Source organism: Macaca nemestrina, chromosome 16, assembly GCF_043159975.1.
Source record: "Macaca nemestrina isolate mMacNem1 chromosome 16, mMacNem.hap1, whole genome shotgun sequence".
Lineage (NCBI taxonomy): Eukaryota > Metazoa > Chordata > Mammalia > Primates > Cercopithecidae > Macaca > Macaca nemestrina.
In genome coordinates, this window is record NC_092140.1 from 104,657,749 (window position 1) to 104,677,651 (window position 19,903).

The 19,903-nt window shown below is 46.5% G+C and overlaps 1 protein-coding gene and 1 long non-coding RNA gene across 6 annotated transcripts; one reads left to right on the forward strand and one right to left on the reverse strand.

The window, feature by feature from the left end:
- Positions 1 to 608: 608 nt before the first annotated feature.
- LOC105490289 (gap junction protein beta 2) lies at positions 609 to 6,217 on the reverse strand. 5 transcript variants are annotated; one of them, XM_011755776.2, is made up of 2 exons: positions 5,937 to 6,217; positions 609 to 2,746 (listed from the first exon to the last, which is right to left on the reverse strand). In XM_011755776.2, the coding sequence occupies exon 2, from the start codon at positions 2,722 to 2,724 to the stop codon at positions 2,044 to 2,046; it is 681 nt and encodes a 226-aa protein (XP_011754078.1). In that variant the 5' UTR covers positions 2,725 to 2,746; positions 5,937 to 6,217; the 3' UTR covers positions 609 to 2,043. The 5 variants fall into 5 exon arrangements, with proteins under 5 accessions (XP_011754078.1, XP_070937688.1, XP_011754080.1 ...); XM_071081587.1 differs by lacking the exon at positions 5,937 to 6,217 and adding an exon at positions 5,420 to 5,590 and having other exon boundaries at positions 650 to 2,746; XM_011755778.3 differs by lacking the exon at positions 5,937 to 6,217 and adding an exon at positions 5,025 to 5,590 and having other exon boundaries at positions 650 to 2,746.
- A 315-nt stretch (positions 6,218 to 6,532) lies between these two features.
- On the forward strand, positions 6,533 to 9,615 carry LOC105490290 (uncharacterized). The gene is made up of 3 exons (XR_011615010.1): positions 6,533 to 6,794; positions 6,911 to 6,982; positions 8,658 to 9,615. It is a non-coding gene; the product is annotated as an uncharacterized lncRNA (long non-coding RNA).
- The last annotated feature ends 10,288 nt before the right edge of the window (positions 9,616 to 19,903 follow it).

A 19,903-nucleotide genomic window follows, 5' to 3' on the forward strand; every position in this document is an offset into this window, starting at 1 on the left:
GCCAGGTGCGGGGGCCCACGTCTGTAATCCTTGCACTTTGGGAGGCTGAGGCAGGGGGATCCCCTGAGTCCAGGAGTTCGAGACAAGACTGGGCAATATAGTGAGACCTTGTTTCTACAAAAAATGAAAAAATTAGTGGAGTGCGGTGGCACACTCCTGTGGTCCCAGCTACTTGGGACGCTAGGGTGGGAGGGTCACTTGAGCCTGGGAGGCAGAGGTTGCAGTGAGCCGAGGTTGTGCTATGAGTGACATTCTGAAGGCCCACTTCTGTGATTCATCCAGGAGCTAAACGGGTCACATCCACCCAACTCAGCATTCCCCAAGGTATGTTTCCAGTCCACATGCCACATTGTCCGTAGACTGACATGCCTCAAAAACCCGGTAGAGGTGGGCATAGGGTTGGGTAGAAATCATCTGCCTCCCTTCCTTCCCCACCAATCTTCCTGGTGACAGAAGCTTTTCCGTAACTGAGGCAGAGTGGGGGCAGATACCTTGGCAACTTACCCATTCGTGTTATGAAAAATATAAAACATTAATGTACTTACATAAAAATAGTGATAGATGAAATTAAAATTTGCTGTTCTATTAAAACTGTATTAGATTTTAAATTATTATAGAGATTATATTTTAATGTTTTAAATGTATTTGATACATTACAAAAGTATTTCAGTTACAAGCATATCATTAAAGCTATTCTTTATTATTACAAAATGCTTTTACAATGCTATTCTTGACAACAGGAAAATACTCACCCTCACTGAAGTATGTGGAGTACCATTTTTTGGAAACCATGTCAAGCATAATGGCAATATTCAGGTTCAATCTTCCTATAGATCTGCTCAATATTTATCTAAACCTTAGTTTCTATTCTTTTCACGTTATTAGTCATATTTTCACTTAAAAAATCGCAGGCCGAAGGGGTAAGCAAACAAACTTTTCAAGTAGACAAAGCTCATCTTTAATCAACAGAATTTAGAGTCCAGTCTTTCCAAATCTGTTTTTTAACAACAGAAACTCCTCCCTCCCCTGCCCCATTTTGTCCTCCCCATTAAATGGTACTGTGTCAATAAAATTCTCAAGCGACCTCTTTAAATCAGCGTTCCTTCTGATGCTGGCTGCCATTCACCACAGTCACGGAAAAGGGAGATGTGTTGGACAGGTCTGTCATTACAGGTAGTAGTTGGTGGTACATCCAGTCTGTGTTTCTTACACAAAATTACATCTAAATATTTGACATGAGGCCATTTGCTATCATAAGCCATCACTAGGAACTTCTAGTCTGTCTCACTCGATTGAGGCTGCAATGTTGTTAGGTGCTATGACCACAATGAATACAACAGACAGCATCTCAGCTGTGCTGCGAAGTATTCATAACCAAAAGGCCATATTTCAAATTAAATCATAGTAGCTAATGACATACCATTTACATATCACAATCTAAGTCTCTGAAACAGGGGGAGCATATAATGGTATCCAGAACATCTTTACATCAAAATAATCTATCATACTCTAAAGTTTTCACTTACAAAAAGTGTAACAGAGTTTAAGGCACTGGTAACTTTGTCCACTGTTAGAGATTAAAACTTCCAAAGCAAATAAAAGAACCAACGTTCACCTTTAATGTGGGGGAAATTGGCCAAAGGAACCCCATGAGGACACCCAAACCTTCTCTGTGTCCCCTGTGGAACCTGGCCTTTCTCTCTCGTCCTCAGAGAAAGAAAAACAAATGCCGATATCCTCTGTTTAAAATATGAAAGTACCTTACACCAATAACCCCTAGCGGCCCGGGCTCTCAGTGGAACTAACTTAAGTGAAAATTAAGACAGGCATAGAATTAGGCCTTTGTTTCGAGGCTTTGGGAGAGCCGAGCTCCATTGTGGCATCTGGAGTTTCACGTGAGGCCTACACGGGTTTCAAATGGTTGCGTTTAAGATCAGTATCTTTGTGTTGGGAAATGCTGGCGACTGGGCATTGACAGCTGAGCACAGGTTGCCTCATCCCTCTCATGCTGTCTATTTTTTAATCTAACAGCTGGGAAATGCATTAAACTGGCTTTTTTGACTTCCCAGAACAATATCTAATTAGCAAATAACACAATTCAGTGACATTCAGCAGGATGCAAATTCCAGACACCGCAATCATGAACACCGTGAAGACAGTCTTCTCCGTGGGCCGTGACACAAAGCAGTCGACAGTGTTGGGACAAGGCCAGGCGTTGCACTTCACCAGCCGCTGCATGGAGAAGCCATCGTACATGACGTAGAAGACGTACATGAAGGCGGCTTCGAAGACGACCCGGAAGAAGATGCTGCTTGTGTAGGTCCACCACAGGGAGCCTTCGATGCGGACCTTCTGGGTTTTGATCTCCTCGATGTCCTTAAATTCATTCTTTATCTCCCCCTTGATGAACTTCCTCTTCTTCTCATGTCTCCGGTAGGCCACGTGCATGGCCACCAGGAGCGCCGGCGTGGACACGAAGATCAGCTGCAGGGCCCACAGCCGGATGTGGGAGATGGGGAAGTAGTGATCGTAGCACACATTCTTGCAGCCGGGCTGCAGGGTGTTGCAGACAAAGTCGGCCTGCTCATCTCCCCACACCTCCTTTGCGGCCACAACGAGGATCATGATGCGAAAAATGAAGAGGACGGTGAGCCATATCTTTCCAATGCTGGTGGAGTATTTGTTCACACCCCCCAGGATCGTCTGCAGCGCGCCCCAATCCATCTTCCACTCTGGGCGGTGTGCTCTGGAAAAGACGAATGCACACAACACAGGAATCACTAGTTAGGACGGAACAGGGAGACTTCTGTGGGTCTGGGTAAGCAAGCAAGCTTAAATCTCTTCCTGAGCAAACACCAACTCTTATGCAACCTCACCAAAACAGGTGAAGACCGAACCAACTTAGTCTGTCACAGGGTTAAATGTATAGTTCCCAAACCCTCTCGAACGTGTTTTTAGGCGTTCTCTGATAAACGGTAGCTTGTTCACCTGAGTAATTCACCCAGTCTTTAAACACATCATAAAAATTTGCTGTGTCAGGGAGTGTCACAAAGTACTCATTAGCTGAAAGGCACTCATGGGTTCTGACCGGACCCCTGCATCCTCTGCAGAGCTTCCTTGGGTCCTCCTGACTCTGCACAAGTTACTCAGCGTTCAGCAGCTGCATTGATTTGCAGTCTCAAGTTTTGGCTGTACCACTGGGGCTGATACTAGCTTGGGCCAACCTTGCTCAAAGGCTGAGAGGCCAAGTACAGGAGAACCGTGAGGATAAGATGTAACTTATAGCTCCCCTATCTAGTCTCTCTGCTGAGCCACTTTCCTTAACGTCTTGAATTAATTTTCACAGACTTGGCATGTAGCAGTGAAACTGTTACCAGTGGTTAAGTTTACATTTGAGGCACCCCGAGTTAAAATTTTACAAAGCACCTTGCTTCCTTCTACATGAAAGGAAGAAGTTATGAATGCCCTCTTCATGGAGGAAAGCCACTGTGAGCGGAGACTTTCATGTAGGTTTTGTGGATGGCTTGGTGGCCTCACTGTCAGGCTGGCACTGACCGCTCAGTTAGCATATCTGTTTTGACAAGTGCTGCAACAGTGCATTATAATTGTGGGCTGTGGTTTTAATTTCAAAGTGTTTCTTAAAAGACACATTATTTAAAAAGGACAGAAAATTCAACTCCCCCAGTTACTGGCCGACTAAGCGACCTCACTGCACTGCAGTTCAGCGCTGAAGCTTGGGGGAGTCCCCCACTCCTTACTGCAAGTGGATGTGGAGAGGCCCGTGGATAACCTGCCGTGAGCCCGTGGCCTTCTTTTCATCCCAGGATGTGAACTATCTTCACTGATTCATAGTTACACCCTGCCTGCCACAACTAACCCTCTCCTAAACAAGATTCCACCCTCTCCACAATCCAGATGAATCATCTCTTTTCCACCCTTCAGAGCTGGTAGTGAACCCTCCTCCTCCTTTTACTTAAAAGCATCCTCCTCTCCTCATTTTAGGCAAGTTGCGTCCTGTTTTCTGATGGACTCCGGAAGCAGGGTCGTAGTGAATGTCTTTCATGACCCAGAGTCACTGCCAAGGTCAGGCCGAAACCACGTAGTGTCACCTTGGTCAGAGGCGACAGGAGAGCGGTGGCCAAGAAAGTTACATCAGGTTGACACAGGCCGGTGAAACAGAGCCCCACTAAGCTTGGGAAAGACAAACATCATTGGAAAAAACAATATTTTAGCCCAGATTCAGCACTGACCCATTGAAATCCAGACTGGGAAGCCCTTAGGTGAGCTGGTTGTCCTGCTAAAGCACCTGTGGCTCAGGCCAGTACCGTCCCGACAGCAGAACCACTGAGGGCAGCAACATTCCGGTTTTAACAAAAGCATAGTACGGAATTAGACATTCTTCATTGGCCCTCACTGAGTGGAAAACAGGATACTCCCCGAAGTAAACTGTCGCCTGCTTTACACCTGGCCAAGAATATGGGGCTCAGGAGGAGGGGTTCATCCTTTGCCCTCTTCTACCTGCCAAACCCAGGTCATATACCCTTCGACAGACCTGTCCAGTTACCGTCGGCTGAGAAAAATACAGTTCCAAGAAACCCTATATTGTTCTTTTATAAAGCTTGAGCTGAAGCTACCTGTTTTAAAGATCCTTTTTCAGGAAGGGGAGTAAATTTTAATTTACTAATTAATTTACTAATGGGCTAGGGGGTCATGGGTTAAAAGGGCTCAGAAGCAGGACGAAGTTGTTTTCAATATTCAAGTCAGAGGAGGAGCTGCCCTCCTGGCCTCCCGACCCTGGGCGGTTACATGCAGCTTCCTACCGGGCCACCGCCACCGCGCACCGCCTGGAGAGCTGCCAGAGGCCAGAGGAGGAGTTGGTTCAGTTCCGTAGGGAAGACACTGGGTGTATCACCAAGTTCCAGAAAAGACAAAAGGGACTCTTCACCCCTTAATTTCTCCACCCTTAGGTGATGGGTGGTCGACCTTGCCTGGCTGCCCCCAGAGGGTTCCTGCATCCTTCTCACCAGTGTCTGAAATTGTGACAGGCTTTGCACAGCAGTTTCGAAAGGGACCTGAGGTCACATGGGGACACGGCCCTGCCACCCTTCTCAAGTCCCAGGTGCATGGACACAGCACCCAGCTGTCAGCAGCTGTTAGGTGAGCGCTGTTCAGGCTGCCTTTCTCCTCCAGTGGGGCGGGATCGAGGCACGGAGGCAACCGTCCTGAAGACGCGGGTCTCAGCCGCACCCCTCCTCTTTGCAAACAAGGGTCCTAAAAATTTTCTTTCTAGCCGGGGCGCACAGCCCGGAAACAAACCCTCGTGAAGTGTTTAGGAAAAAGGGAAGCCACCGAAATCTTGGCCCCGGTTCGGCCGGGGTCGGCGGGCTCCGCGTTAGTTCCAGGCAAACTCCGCCCAGACCTCTGCCCGGGCGCTTTTTCTGCAGGAGCCGCTCCAGGAGGTAAAGGTCAGTTTCTGCCGCGGAGGCTTCCTGCTTCTCCCGCGAAACCGAGCGTGACTTCGGAGCTAAGCTTTCGGCCAGTTTAAAACGTTTGGTGTCAGTGGGTCAAGTAGCCACGCGGCTGCGCTAGCGTTCCCCAAAGGGACATCGGCGGCACCACAGACCTCGCGCTGGCGGCTCGTCCCCGCCTCCTTCCCTCCCGCGCGCACCCGGCCCCACTCGCACCCCGGTCGGTGCCATCGCGTCCACTTCCCCGGCGCGCAGCGGCCGGTCCGGCCCGGCCGCCCGATTCCAGCCCCGGAGCTCGGCCGCAGCAACGCCCGCTCCGGAAGGCGGTCCTCGTCCCCGGACCCAGGACGCGCGCTGGTCCAGCCCCCCGGTTCCCCGAGACCCACGCGGCCGGGCACCCCCTCTGGGTCTCGCGGTCCCTCCCCGTGCCGGGTTCCTGGCCGGGCAGTCCGGGGCCGACGGGCTCACCTGCGTCGGGAGGCAGCGCGCGGCGGGCCGGGGCGGGAGTCTCGGCGTTGGGGTCTCCGCGCTCCTGAGCGGGTCCTGGGCCGGGCGCCGCCGAGGGGCTCCGAGTCAGGGAGAAGAGCGCCTGGGCGCTGCGGGGCCGCAACACCTGTCCCGCCGCGGCGCCTTTTAACCGCACCCCACACCCCGCCTCTTTCCCGGGAGACTGAGGAAGTTACGGAGGGGGCGGCGCCGCGGGCGGGGCGCGCCCGGCCTCCGGGTCCCCAGAGCTTCCCGTGACCACGAACCCACGACCGCACCCCGAGAGCCCCGAACCCCCCGAGTCCCCTTCGAGGCCCCGAGTCTCCGAGTTCCTTTGAGCCCCCATGAGTTCCCCAAGTGCCCCCAGCGCCCCGAGTCTCCCCCGGTCACCCCGAGCGCCGCCTCCTCCAGCCCTTGGGTGGCCCGGGAGGAGCGGGGGCGGCCGAGCGTCGGGACCCCCAGGCAGCGGCGCCCCAGGCCCTGGCTCCGGTGCTTGCGGCGGGCGGGGTTCGGGGCTGGCTGCGGTCGTTCCTCTCTACTCCGCCTGGCGCGAGAGCACTGGGCGTTCAAAGCGCTTCTTTACTGTTTTATTGTTGGAGAAACAGGCGTTCGTCCAAGGACTGAAGACCTGTTCGGGTGGCGGAGGCTGCTCGCGAGGCTCTCGCGGGGGGTCTAGGCTGGGTCGCGGGGCGGTGCCCTCGGAATGGGGGTTAACGGTGACCGGGGAGGGGGCGCCGCCGGTGCTGGCGAAGTCCCCGCAAAACCTCACCAACCCGCACGAACGCCTTCTCCAATTTCCGATTTGATTCGATTACTTTTAACGATGTGTCAAGGACTAAGGTTGGGGGCGGTGGGGGCGACAAGCCTCGCCTTTGCCGTGGCCGGCAGGGGGTCCCGCCGTCTGCGGAGGTCGCCCCCGCGGCCCCGGCCCAGCCAGCTTCCTCCTCCTTTCACAGCTAGGGAACTGCAAGGGGGTGTCTCGGTTTGGGGTGAGGAGGCCCGGAGTTTTCAGAAAGGAGAGAGGGCAGGTGAGATCTCCCAAGCCCCTTCCTGCTGGATGCGCGCAGCGCGAAAGGGGGGCACGGACGGGATTCTGCGGGGGGCCGCGGGGCGGCTGGGTCTGCACCGCACACCCGCTGGGCGCTTTCTGGACACCGCGAAGCTTTGTCTCACGTTAGGAGGTCTCGGTGCTTGCATTTGGTTGGGGATTTTGATGTCTCGAGATACAAATGACCGAAGACAGATTTGCACAGCGCGAGCGGATGAGGAGCTAAGATGTGCAGAGCAGGCCGGGTGGGGACCCCCGGGGACGTCTCCCCCCACCCCCGCCCCACCTCGGGCACCCACTTCGCGAGTTTTGCAGGGGGAGCCAGGTCAGAGGTGCAGCCGGGTCCCCTCGCGCTCACGTTTTTACCCGGGTCAATTCGAAGTTAAGTGGAAATGGTGATTAATCCTGACACGTCAGAGCTGGCCTCAGAGTGGATTTCCTGTGATTGCCACCATTATTAGCATTGACTTTTCCTTGAAAAACGGGCGCCCCGTGGCCATGGGCCGACCTGGGCAGTTTCTGCAGGGATGAGCGTAGAGTTTTGGGTCGCGGGTTACCACCTACTTTCCGGCTCCAGGTCTTAGTCTAAGAGGGAGTGTCTGCTCATGAAGAGGCAAAGCACCAAGAGCTGCCAAAAAGCCTTGCATGGCCCATCTGAGAGATGTGCTGAGTCGGCTGGTTAAAAATGACAGGCAAAGCCTGCGGGGTGGAGCGGCTTTCTCGGCCTGAGCACGTCTTGGTTGAGCCAGAGGTGACTTGGGGTGGGGTGGTGTGGGGTGCCAGTTGGTGGGTTCTCCCTTTAATTTCTCAAGAGCTATGCTGTTTATGAGTCTGTTGGAGTCCTGGTTGGTTGGAATGAAGGAAGGTTCTAGAACTATTGTGGGAAGCTGGCTAGTAAAGATGGTTTGGAGATTGGAAGTTGACTGACTTTCCCCCATTGAAAAATGTCACCTGAGATTTTATTGTCTGTGTCACGATGACAGGCTCAACTTTCTTTTCCTTGTTTTCTTTGATTTAGTTCTCCCTACGTGCAAAATTACTGTGTGATGTTGGCTAGTCGTATTATCACAGCCACTCCGTGTTTTCAGGATTTGTAGCTAGAAGTCCTACAGCACTTAAGTCTTCACTTACAGATCAGCGCTTGCTTTTATTCTGTTCTGTATGATTTCTGTTGTTTTCCTGTGAGCTGGTGTTCTCTTCCCAACTAGGCTGAGGACTCCTCTAGGGCAGGACAGTATATGCATGTACCCGTGTAGGGGAGGAGAAGGAGGAGAGGTGAGGTGGGAAGAGGGTGAGGGAAGGCTTGGATATTTGAAGTCATTTACAAATGAGCTTAGACATAGATCCAATTAACAGATCACACCACAAATTAATGATTAAACAAATCCTGAAATTATTTTGTAAATTACACACTTAAATTGCTGCATTTTTTTTTCTGTTGAAAGCATTACTTTTAACAGAAATGGAAACATTGGAAATAAACCATGATGTTCTCACCTTTTATGTCTTCATCTCTTAATGTACCAGTACCTAGAGAACCTGAAGCCCAATCCTGTGTTCCTCCAGCCCAGCCACCCAGCCCCGTGGTGAGAGCACAGGGAGCTTAGGACAGTCCTGCTGCCTGCAGCACACAACTTTGTCTCATTGACCCACAGGGACGGACCAGATGGAGAAGGTGTTTTTGATGGAAAACTCACTGTGGTGTCTGCCTGATTGATCTTGAATGATGGCAAGTGGGCACTTATCAGGTAACTATTGATGATTAACTGACAAGGATCTGTGAAGGCTACACTTTGTCACTTCAGAGTGCCAGAGATACCTATCAGTAATATTTTCACGTCTATGCTTAGTACCATGCAGGTAAATCCCAGGCGATTATCATCGAGCTGAACTTTCATGCAGATGTTTAAAGTGATGCACCTGTAAGGTTATAAGGTGAAAATGCTAATGTTCAAAGCTATTTGGCATTTTGACAGTTGTTTTATAAATGAACCAAAAAGAAAGAAGTTGCTATTGTGCAATAAATCTGTGTGAGACAAATCATATTTCTTAATAATTCAAGTGACTGCTTGCCAACTGCCTGATGGAACGGCCTCGCGAATTCCTGCTGGGAAGGGTGCTCTAAATATACATTAAACATGTCTTGGTTGCATTTTCGACTCATGAATCACACGTAGGTGATGGCAGAAAATGATGCAAGATGCGAAGAGACTGTCCTACCACTTGGCAGTTTTAGGGCAAGTTGGATTCATTGACTGTCTTCAAGAGCCATTAGTTAATGGACCACATTCCCTTTTCTTGCCTTGCTGTTGAAATATTAATAATATTAATAATAACTGGCAAAAAGAGAAACTTTAGCTCTCCTCAAAATAGCAGTTGGAAACTGACAAGCCCCTGGCATCTCTGGTTAATTAATAACTTACACATGATATTGTAATTTTAATGCAGGAGTGGCTCCACTGTGATCCTTTGTGGATAATTATTACGGGGAACACGATTTCACTACAATTTCTCTCTGTGTAATTGAACCACACCCTGACTTATGTTTTCTGAAAATTGTTAAAGTCAGGTCTTTTAGGGAAAATCAGTTGTTCCATTCAAAGAGTTAAAAAAAAAAAAAAAGGAAAAAAAAAAGAAAAAAATTCCAGCCTTCAATAATTTAATTGTTCTTTGCTTCCAAATTGAAGACATCTCATAAAATTCTAATTGCCAAGTTGTGACTGAAATTATTATCGGCTTTTAAATTTTCCTCATTCTATTCTTATCTTCACACGTACAATCTTTTGGGGGAAATTCGAACTGCTGGATGTGTCTCCATTTCAAGGCAATGGTAGAGTTAGTTGATCTCCTTGGTTTTCCTGAATGGACACGTGCTCTTACTCACAAATATATCCATGCAGTTATTTTATGATTATCTAGGCAGACTGTGGAGAAATTACAAAGATATTTCCAACTGTATTTGTGTCAAAAAGCACATTTTGGTCAGAAATGAATCCAGAGCTGTAACTCCCTAAATAGGTAATTTTTTTTTTATTTACTTCTATTGAATATAAAAAGTAAATTCTGTAAATTATGGTGGCTTGTCAACATGGAAATTCTGGATCATTCACAAGGAAGCAAAAAAGAGCTCTACATTCTAGCTCTGGCTACAAAAATATTGTGCTATCATCTTGAAGGGCTTCTGGAACAAGTTAGAATAGAGTCAACACTCATGAGCTGCTGTAGCAAAAGATGTAGGATTGACAAGGGCAGTAGAGCGATGACTCCTGGCTGTGTTGTATTTGATGGACGACAGTAGCTTTTCACAAAATGCTCATTTTGATGTTTCAAATGAAAACGTTTCACTTTCTAGAACCAATTTCGTGGTCAGTTTAGCTCCTGAGGCCCCAGTCAGAGGGGTATTCTGTGGCTTGCAAAGCCTCTCTTTGGGGATCGGACATGGAGTCTGTGGTCTTAGAATTCAGAACTGGGATAATGTGTTAGCCACTCATCTAAGCCATTCCTTAAACGCTTTCAGAGCCATCTCCACTGTGGGGAAAGAAGTTCTTTGTGTTCTCTCATTTAGTCTCATTCTAAAAAAAAAAAGAAAAAGGCTATTGCAGTACCCAGAGCGCACAGTAGATGGCACTGACACTTGTCGGAAAGCTGTGCGCACTCAGGAGGTGGGAGTAAAATCAGTAGGTAAACTTTTCTTCTAGTCTAGCGTTGCTGCGTCTGACCTTATTAATGGGCGGAGAAATAGATTTCTTTCCTATCTTTTTCTTTTTTAAATGAAATTAAATGAAGTATAAAAGAATATGAGAATGTGTTGCTATTAGCAAGGGTAAGTAATGCTTTAGGAAACGTTTGGTTCATGTGTGTGCTTTCAGACTGATGTGTGTCCTGGATCCAGTGTGAAATGTACTTTGGTCTGTAGGTCTCTGCCGCAGAAAAGTTGGAAAGCCCCTGTTGTATTCCATTTCCAGGGCAACAAAAGACACCACTGTCACCTCATGTGAAATGGGGTTGTTACTAAGAGGAGAGACAGCAGGGCTTCAAGGGCAGCCCCAGCTCTGCTGTGCTTTAAGTTCACAGTCCACTGATCCCAGAAACCCCAGGTTGGTGAGATTTATTTGTGGAGGGGCTGCTTAGGACCATCATTTCAGTTTGGAAAAAGACGTCCCCCGGGCTCCTCTTTGTGATCTGAGAAGCAATAGCAATATTTAGTTAGGTCTTTTACTAACTTAATATAATTATTTGTCTAAAAAAGGATAGGAGTAAAACTTTGATATGTAGTACGCTCAGAAATCGTCGATCAGTCATTTTAATGGATTCTATATTTAAAGAACCAGATAGAGACTTTTCATGTCAAACGTATGCATTGAACAATTATGCTTTGGAAAAGAGGAGGCAATCAACATAATGGTTTATATTGTCTCTTTATTGGCTTTGAAATGAATCATTGATGGTGGGGAGTTTAGTTTACTAGGCTATTGCTATTAGTGCTATGGGGCTCTAGTACACATAACTTTCATGGGTGAAGATGGCATTGGTCATCTCAGTCACCATCTGATGGGAAACGTTCACTTACTCTTATAGGCTGCTTGATATTCCATGTAGGTAATTAGGTGGCTGGGCTTTAGAAAGACACAGCCTCTGCTTACAATTTACGGTAGTTCCCCATTCCAAGGCCCCCAGTGGATGCCTGAAACCTCAGATGGTACTGAACCCTCTATATACTCTGTTTTTTCCTATACATACAAACCTACCATAAAGCTTAATAGTAAGATATTAACAATAAATAATAATAAAACGGAACACCTATAACAATGTATTGTATAACAATATATTGTAATACGATTTTTGTGGATGTAGTCTCTCTCTCAAAATGCTATCATATTTTCCAACTGTGGTTGACTACAGGTAATGGAACCACAAAAACTGAAACAGTGGATAAGAGAGACACTCCTGTACCAAAGAAAAAAAATAGAGTGTTGCAGCTGGGATGGCTTTACTGCACAAAATATACTTCAAAACAAGGAAACTACCAGAGTTAAAAATAGAGTGTTCAATAACACAATTGAATGACTGAGTTAGACTGCATAACTGACACACAAAACAACATAAATATAAATGAAGAAATCTCTGGGTATAATCTGGTGCAAAGGTGACTGTGTTAATCACTAATCCACAAATTGCTATCCTGAAGTGTGCCAAATGCTTTATGTTTATTTTGTTACATAGCTCTATAAAGAAAGGATTTTTAATCCCATTCTACAGAAGTGGAAAGTGAGTCTTAAGACTCAAAAAACTTTAAAAACTACAATGAAGTAACAACTTTTACTAATTCCTTTTGTGTTTTTCCAGAATCTCTATATATATAAGAATGTGATATGAATCTATATGTGAATTGATTCTACATGAATATTGATGACTTTTATTCCCCCTTTTGCACATAAGATAGAATATTTTACATACTATTCTACACTTTGCTTTTCTTAACGTATCATGGGATCTTTTTATATAAGTGAACAAAGAGTTTCTTCACTCTTTCACACAGTTTCATAGTATTCCTTTATATGATTATGTAATCATTTAATTAAAAACCCTTTTTGATGGGTGTTTGGATTATCTCTAATATTTTGCTGTTACAAACAGCAATATGACTTCTGCTTCCAATTAAAATATAGAATGCAAAATACCATTATTCATATGATAATAACAACAAAAACCCTGATAAAATAAAAATCATACTTTTTTTGGTGGCAATTACCAAAGAACAGTGGAGAGGGTACGCTTTGATGAGCTGAATTACTGGGCATGACGATGAGCAGAGAGCCCACAGCTTCTTTCATACTTGAGGGAAAGTACCTGATTTCTGTGTGGGAAGGTGGAGAAGCAGGCCTCTATGAGTGAAGAGACTTTGTACCTTTAAGAAAAATCTGCCAAAAGATTTGGAGCTGGATTGGAATTTAGAAGTCCACCAAATGCAAAAATAGTTTGGCTCAATGTCACCCCCATCCGTGATTTTACTGCAAAAGTGGCTGTGGAGGCAAGACTGGAAACAATTTCATAGTGCTTGAATTGTGGAGCCATGTTAGATGCAAGGGAAGCCAAAATGATATGAAATCTATGTCTCAACCTGCTTCCAGCTCACACATTAGGAGAACCAAAGAAACCAGCCATTATACAGTGGTGGCATAGGAAATTCAGGTTAGGCTGAGGAGCAAAGTAAAACGTCCTTGTTTCCATTAGATATCAGTGGTGCACTCAATTTAGTGAACACTACCGCTCAGTCTCAGCTCAACCTGGCTCTTGATGAAATCTGATCAGATTCTCATTCCAGCCAACTGGCAGAGAGCAAGGGACTTGCACTCACTAGAAAAAACAAAAACAAAACACTCCTGGATAGTCTTTTATATGCAATGTCTAACATTCAGTAAAAAAATTACAAGACGTGAGGAAATAGGAAAAAGATCCATATCAGGAGGAAAAAAAACAGTCAATAGAAGCAGATTCACTACATATTGAAAATAAAAGCATGGGAAAATGTACATATACAATGCAAACTTAAATTATAGGGAAGCTGGGGTGGCTTTACTGCACAGAATATACTTCAAAGCAAGGAAACTACCAGAGTTAAAAAGACATTTCAAATGGTGAGAGGGTCTTTTCATCAAGAAGACATCAATCTTGGCCAGGCGCGGTGGCTCACACCAGTAATCCCAGCACTTTGGGAGACCGAGGCGGGCGGATCGCCTGAGGTCAGGAGTTCAAGACCAGCCATGGCCAACATGGCAAAACCCCGTCTCTACTAAAAATACAAAAAATTAGCTGGGCGTGGTGGTGGGCGCCAGTAATCCCAGCTACTTGGGAGGCTGAGGCAGGCAGAATCATTTGAACCTGGGAGGCGGAGGTTGCAGTGAGCTGAGATCATGCCATTGTACTCCAGTCCGGGCAACAGGGCAAAACTCCATCTCAAAAAAAAAAAAAAAAAAAGAAGACATCACTCTTAAATGTGTATTCCCTAAGTAACAGAGATCCAAATTACATGAAGCAAAATTAAGAACACTAAAGGGAAAAATGACAAATCCATATTCATAGTTATAATAACTGAGTAATTGACAGAACATGTATATAATAAAAGTCAGTAAGGATCTAGAAGATCTAAGGAATACTATCAGCTAATTTGATCTCACATTTACAGAACACCAAGTTTAGCAACTGCATAATACACACTGTTTTCAGGTGGAATAAGGCTGATTGATTAAAAATCAACTCTTGGTTGGGCGTGGTGGCTCACGCCTTTAATCCCAGCAGTTTGGGAGGCTAAGGCAGGTGGATCATCAGAGGTCAGGAGTTCGAGACCAGCCTGGCCAAGATGGTGAAACCCCGTCTCTACTAAAAATATAAAAAGTTAGCCGGGTGCGGTGTTGGGCACCTGTAATCCCAGCTACTCCGGGGGCTGAGGCAGGAAAATCGCTCGAACCCAGGAGGCAGAAGTTGTGGTGAGCCAAGGTCTGTGGACTCCAGTCTGTGGAACAAGAGTGAAACTGTGTCTCAAAATTTAAAAATAAATAAATAAATAAATAAATAAAATAAATAAAAATTTAAAAAAATCAACTCCTAAGTTTGTTAAAAATACAGATTTCTGGGTTGTGCGGCCAGAGGTTCTGATCCAGTAGATTTGGAAAGCCATGGGCTATAGTCTGTAATTATTTGGTTCTTGTGATCTTATAACTGGACTTAGCACTTCTTATGGATTGAATGTTTGTATCCCCCCTGAAATTCCTGTGTTGAAATCCTCACCCCCAAGTAGGAGGTGGGGTCTTGCGGAGGTGATTAAGGGGAATAGAATTAGTGCCCTTATGAAAGATCCCAGAGAGCTCCCTTGCCCCAGACACCAAATCTGGTGATGTCTGATTTTGGACTCTCAGCCTCCAGAACGGTGAAAAATACATTTCTGTGGTTTATAAGCCCCCCAGTCTATGGTATTCTCTTATAGCGGCCTGAACGGATTAGGACGGCACTATTTTGACGAATGTACTTCTGGGGAAACTTAGGATCTTGATCCCATTAACATGAGCTCCGACTGAAGGTGTCTGTCTTCAGCACGTAGAAATGTGGTGTATGAGGAGGAAACATGGAGTGTTCAATTTTAAATCCCACGTCTGTTAAGGAGGTTAGAGCCTGTGGCACACTTTCAGCCAGGAGCCTCTCTCTGATATTAATTCTGGACCTAAATAGTTTTTGACAAGTGCCAGGCAGACCCCTTCATGAGCAGAGTCTAGAAGACTCACAGGTCTCTCTTAGGGCTGAAGTTCAGCCAGAAACAGCCAATTCCCCTCTGGATTTATGCCTTCTCTTTAGTGAACATTGAAGAGTTGAATAGATACTGGCTACCAGTCGCAAGAGACTGTTTCATGTTGTATTAATATATTTCAAATAGAAAACTAATGTCTAAGTTAGTAAGAGATGAATAAAAAGTAAATGGTATACAAAGAAATAATTATTTACAGCTGACTGCTAACCACAATTTAAAATGCCACATTAATCCTGAATCTATAAACTTAAAAGTTAGGTTAGGAAAAAGTTAGAAATCAATCATACCTAGAAATAATTTAGATTGACAAGCACCTGCACATTTCTGAGGCTGATTAATGATAGAGTGTCTGCTGTCTGCAGTATGATCTTTAAAGACACTCTTGGCTGTAGTTTCACAGTTAATTTAATTCCTCATCTTGGTGAGATTTTCCCACTGCACTCTGCCATCTGAATGGTTTCAAGGTCTTCTGTTACTTCACCAACTTTTCCCTATTAAAATGGCCTGAAAAGGCCTTGGCCAGCCTGCTGTGTTCTTCCATCAGCATTCACCTAAGTACTCCTCATGGGTGGGAGAAACCATGGCAACAGCAGTTCTGGCGCATAGGGAGGTTATTCACAGGCCTTCAGAAAGCTACCAGCAGGTCCCTCACAGTTAAGGAAGCCAATGAGCCTTCTTCCCTTCCCAGCAGCCATGCCACAAAGTCAGGAGAAAAAGGATTGGTATTTCAGATGCCGATTAGTTCAACATCCACTTACTGGGGCTCAGTATGTGAAGGATCACGTTGAGGCAGGAGCATAGGGAATGAGATCAGCTCTTCTCTGTCCAGGAGCCCCTGCCCGAGTGGAGAAGCAGAGAGAAGTTAGCAAAGCAGAAACACCCTCAGAGCACCCTGGGGAGGAGGGTCAGGAGGGATGATGCTGCCTGGGGGGAGGCAGGAGAATCCTCAAGAAGAAGACTTTGAGCTGGTCTAGAAGGACAGGGTGGAGGAGGAGACAGGCAGGCAGGCCATTCCAGGTAGAAGAGAGCTTGTGCAATGCCCAGAGGTGAGGATAAGAAAATGAACAGCAAGTGCCCTTAGGAAGGTTGAAAATGGGGAGCATGGAGACTCCCCATCACTCTCAGACTGAGAAATTAACTGGGAAACTAAGGCTGGGGATGTGGTTGGAAGGGCTGGGAACCAGTGACCCAAAACACAGGTGAATGTCAACAAAAACAAAACAAACTCAAAGACAAGCCAGGAAAAGCCTTCTGTCTCCAGTCATAGGGTCAGTAAAGGGGAAGCCTAGAAAGACATGAAAATTTTAGGCCAGGCGCGCTGGCTCACGCCTGTAATCCCAGCACTTTGGGAGGCCGAGGCGGGTGAATCATGAGGTCAGGAGATTGAGACCATCCTGGCCAACATGGTGAAACCCTGTCTCCACTAAAATACAAAAAATTAGCTGGGCATGGTGGTGCGCGCCTGCAGTCCCAGCTTCTCAGGAGGCTGAGGCAGGAGAATCGCTTGAATCCGGGAGGCAGAGGTTGCAGTAAGCCGAGATCGTGCCATTGCACTCCAGCCTGGCGACAAAGCAAGACTCCATCTAAAAAAAAAAAAAAAAAATTATTTTAGACAATAACCAATCTACTTCAGCCAAATATCCCAGAAAAAACTGTGTTCCTCCTACCACTCACCCATGCCAGCAAAGGCCAAACAGGTTGCCCAGGCTTCTGCCCTAGCAAGGCTGTAACAGGGTGCCTCAGCATCCCCACTGGGACAGTGTCAGAGAAAGCAAAGTAGGGAGCTTGGACTTTTGTCCCAGCAGGTAACAAGACCCTCCTGCCACATGATGTTAGTGGTGGCCATGTTGGGAGTCTGGACCCCATCCCACCTAGTGGTAATGAGGCACCACTACCCCTCCTCCAGGTGGTGTCAAAGAAGGTCTAGTGGAGAGTCAGGACTTTCAGCACTGCCTACCAGAAACGAGGCCACCCCACCATGGTGCTGGTGGAGATTACACCGAGAGCTGGAACTGTCAACCCTGCCCTACAAGAAGCCTCTCCTCACCTTGGGTGTCAGCGGAGGCCAAATGGAAAACCTGGACTTCTACCTCCCCTGACAGCACGAGGTGGCACCCATTCCCTTCTGGAGGGGTGATAGAGAAAGCCAGTTAAAACAGAGACTTTAAAGGAGACCCAGAGTCTTTTGACAAAACACCCAGAGTGTCCAGGTTTTTGTTGTTGTTGTTTTTGAGGCAGAATTTCACTGTTGTTGCCCAGGCTGGAGTGCAGTGGCATGATCTCAACTCACTGCAACCTCCGCTTCCTGGGTTCAAGCAATTCTCCCGCCTCAGCCTATTGAGTCACTACCCCTTGCTGATTTTTGTATTTTTTTTTTTTTTAGTAAAGATAGGGTTTCACCATCTTGGCCAGGCTGGTCTCAAACTCCTGATTTCAGGCAATCCACCTGCCTCAGCCTCCCAAAGTTCTGGGATTACAGACGTGAGCCATCACACCCGGTCGGAGTGTCCAGGTTTCAACTGAAAATCCCTTGTCATACAAAGAACCAAGACCTCAACCTGAATAAACAAAACAATCAATGGATACTAATACCAAGATGACAGGGATGTTAGAATAATCTGACAAAGATCTTAAGGCAGTCATGATAAAAAGGCTTCAATGAACAATTACAAACATGTGTGAAACAGAAATAGAAAGCCTCAGCAAAGAAATAGAAAATGTTAGTGAAGAAATAGATGATATAGAGAAGAACCAAATAGAAATTCTAGAACCGCAAGATAGACCTGTTTTAATCAGGTGTGATAAGAAATGCAGGCATGGGGCCGGGTGCGGTGGCTCAAGCCTGTAATCCCAGCACTTTGGGAGGCCGAGGCGGGCGGATCACAAGGTCAGGAGATCGAGACCATCCTGGCTAACACGGTGAAACCCCGTCTCTACTAAAAACACAAAAAACTAGCCGGGCGAGATGGCGGGCGCCTGTAGTCCCAGCTACTCGGGAGGCTGAGCCAGGAGAATGGCGTGAACCCGGGAGGCGGAGCTTGCAGTGAGCCGAGATCGCGCCACTGCACTCCAGCCTGGGGGACAGAGCAAGACTCCGTCTCAAAAAAAAAAAAAAAAAAAAAAAGAAATGCAGGCATGGAAAAGACTGTCATGAAGGAAAAGGTTTTTACTCACAGTGCTCTAGAAATAGGGGGCAAACACACCATGCAGGGCCATATGGAAAAGTACCAGAGTCAACCAGGAGGTGGAGGGGGTCAGGGGGAAGTGTGGGCAAGAGGCACTTGTTGGGGGAAACCATCCCCAATATTTCAACGTAGGTTCTATTTTCCATAAATGTCGGCCGGCTGAGAAATAAAGAGAGACAGTATAAAGAGAGGACTTTTACAGCTGGGCCGCTGGGGGTGACATCACATGTCGGTAGGACTGTGTTGCCCGCCTGAGTCTCAGACTAGCAAGTTTTTATTAAGTGTTTCAAAAGGGGAGGGGTGTGGGAATAGGGAGGAGGTACAAAGATCACATGTTTCAAAAGGCAGAAAGCAGAACTAGTATTAAGTGTCTAACAAAGATCACATGCTTCTGAGGGAACAGAACAAAGGGCAAAAGCAGAACTACTGATAAGGGTCTATGTTCAGCGGTACATGTATTGGCTTGATAAACATCTTAAAACACAGAAAACAGAGTTCGAGAGCAGAGAACCGGTCTGACCACAAATTTACCAGAGCGGAGTTTTTTCCCCACCCCAGTGAGGCTGAGGGTACTGCAGGAGACCAGGGCGTATCTCAGTCCTTATCTCAACCGCATAAGACAGACATTCCCAGAGCGGCCTTTTATAGACCTCCCCACAGGAATGCATTCCTTTCCCAGAGTATTAATATTAACATTCCTTGCTAGGAAAATAATTAACAATATCTTCCCTACTTGCACATTCGTTTATAGGCTCTCTGTAAGAAGAAAAATATGGCTCTTTTTGCCCGACCCCACAGGCAGTCAGACCTTATGGTTGTCTTAACCTTGTTCCCTAAAAATCGCTGTTATTCTGTTCTTTTTCAAGATGCACTGATTTCATATTGTTCAAACATACATGTTTTACAATCAATTTGTACAGTTAACACAATTATCGCAGTGGTCCTGAGGTGACGTACATCCTCAGCTTATGAAGATAACAGGATTAAGAGATTAAAGACAGGCATAAGAAATTATAAAAGTATTATTTGGGAACTGATAAATGTCCATGTTAAAATGAAATCTTCACAATTTATGTTCCTCTGCCGTGGCTCCAGCCGGTACCTCTGTTCGGGGTCCCTGACTTCCCACAACAGCCATTAATGTGGTTTCTCTGGGAAAGGCAACGCAGAGTAAGCAGGCTTAGCAGACTTGGGATTGACTAGTGTGAAAATTTCAGGGGGCTCTGAGGCATAGGGGCTATCCCCATTGGTCTGGTAACTGGCCCTGGACTGATTAGGGCAGGTAGACAGTGGCCTAGAATGTGAAATCTCCGTGAGCGACTGATGAAGGGGGTGGTTAGGGTCTAGGTTTGAATTGATTGGTTTGAGTATTACTGGTGCACTCACAGGGAGTTATTTGCCATCTCTAGGAATT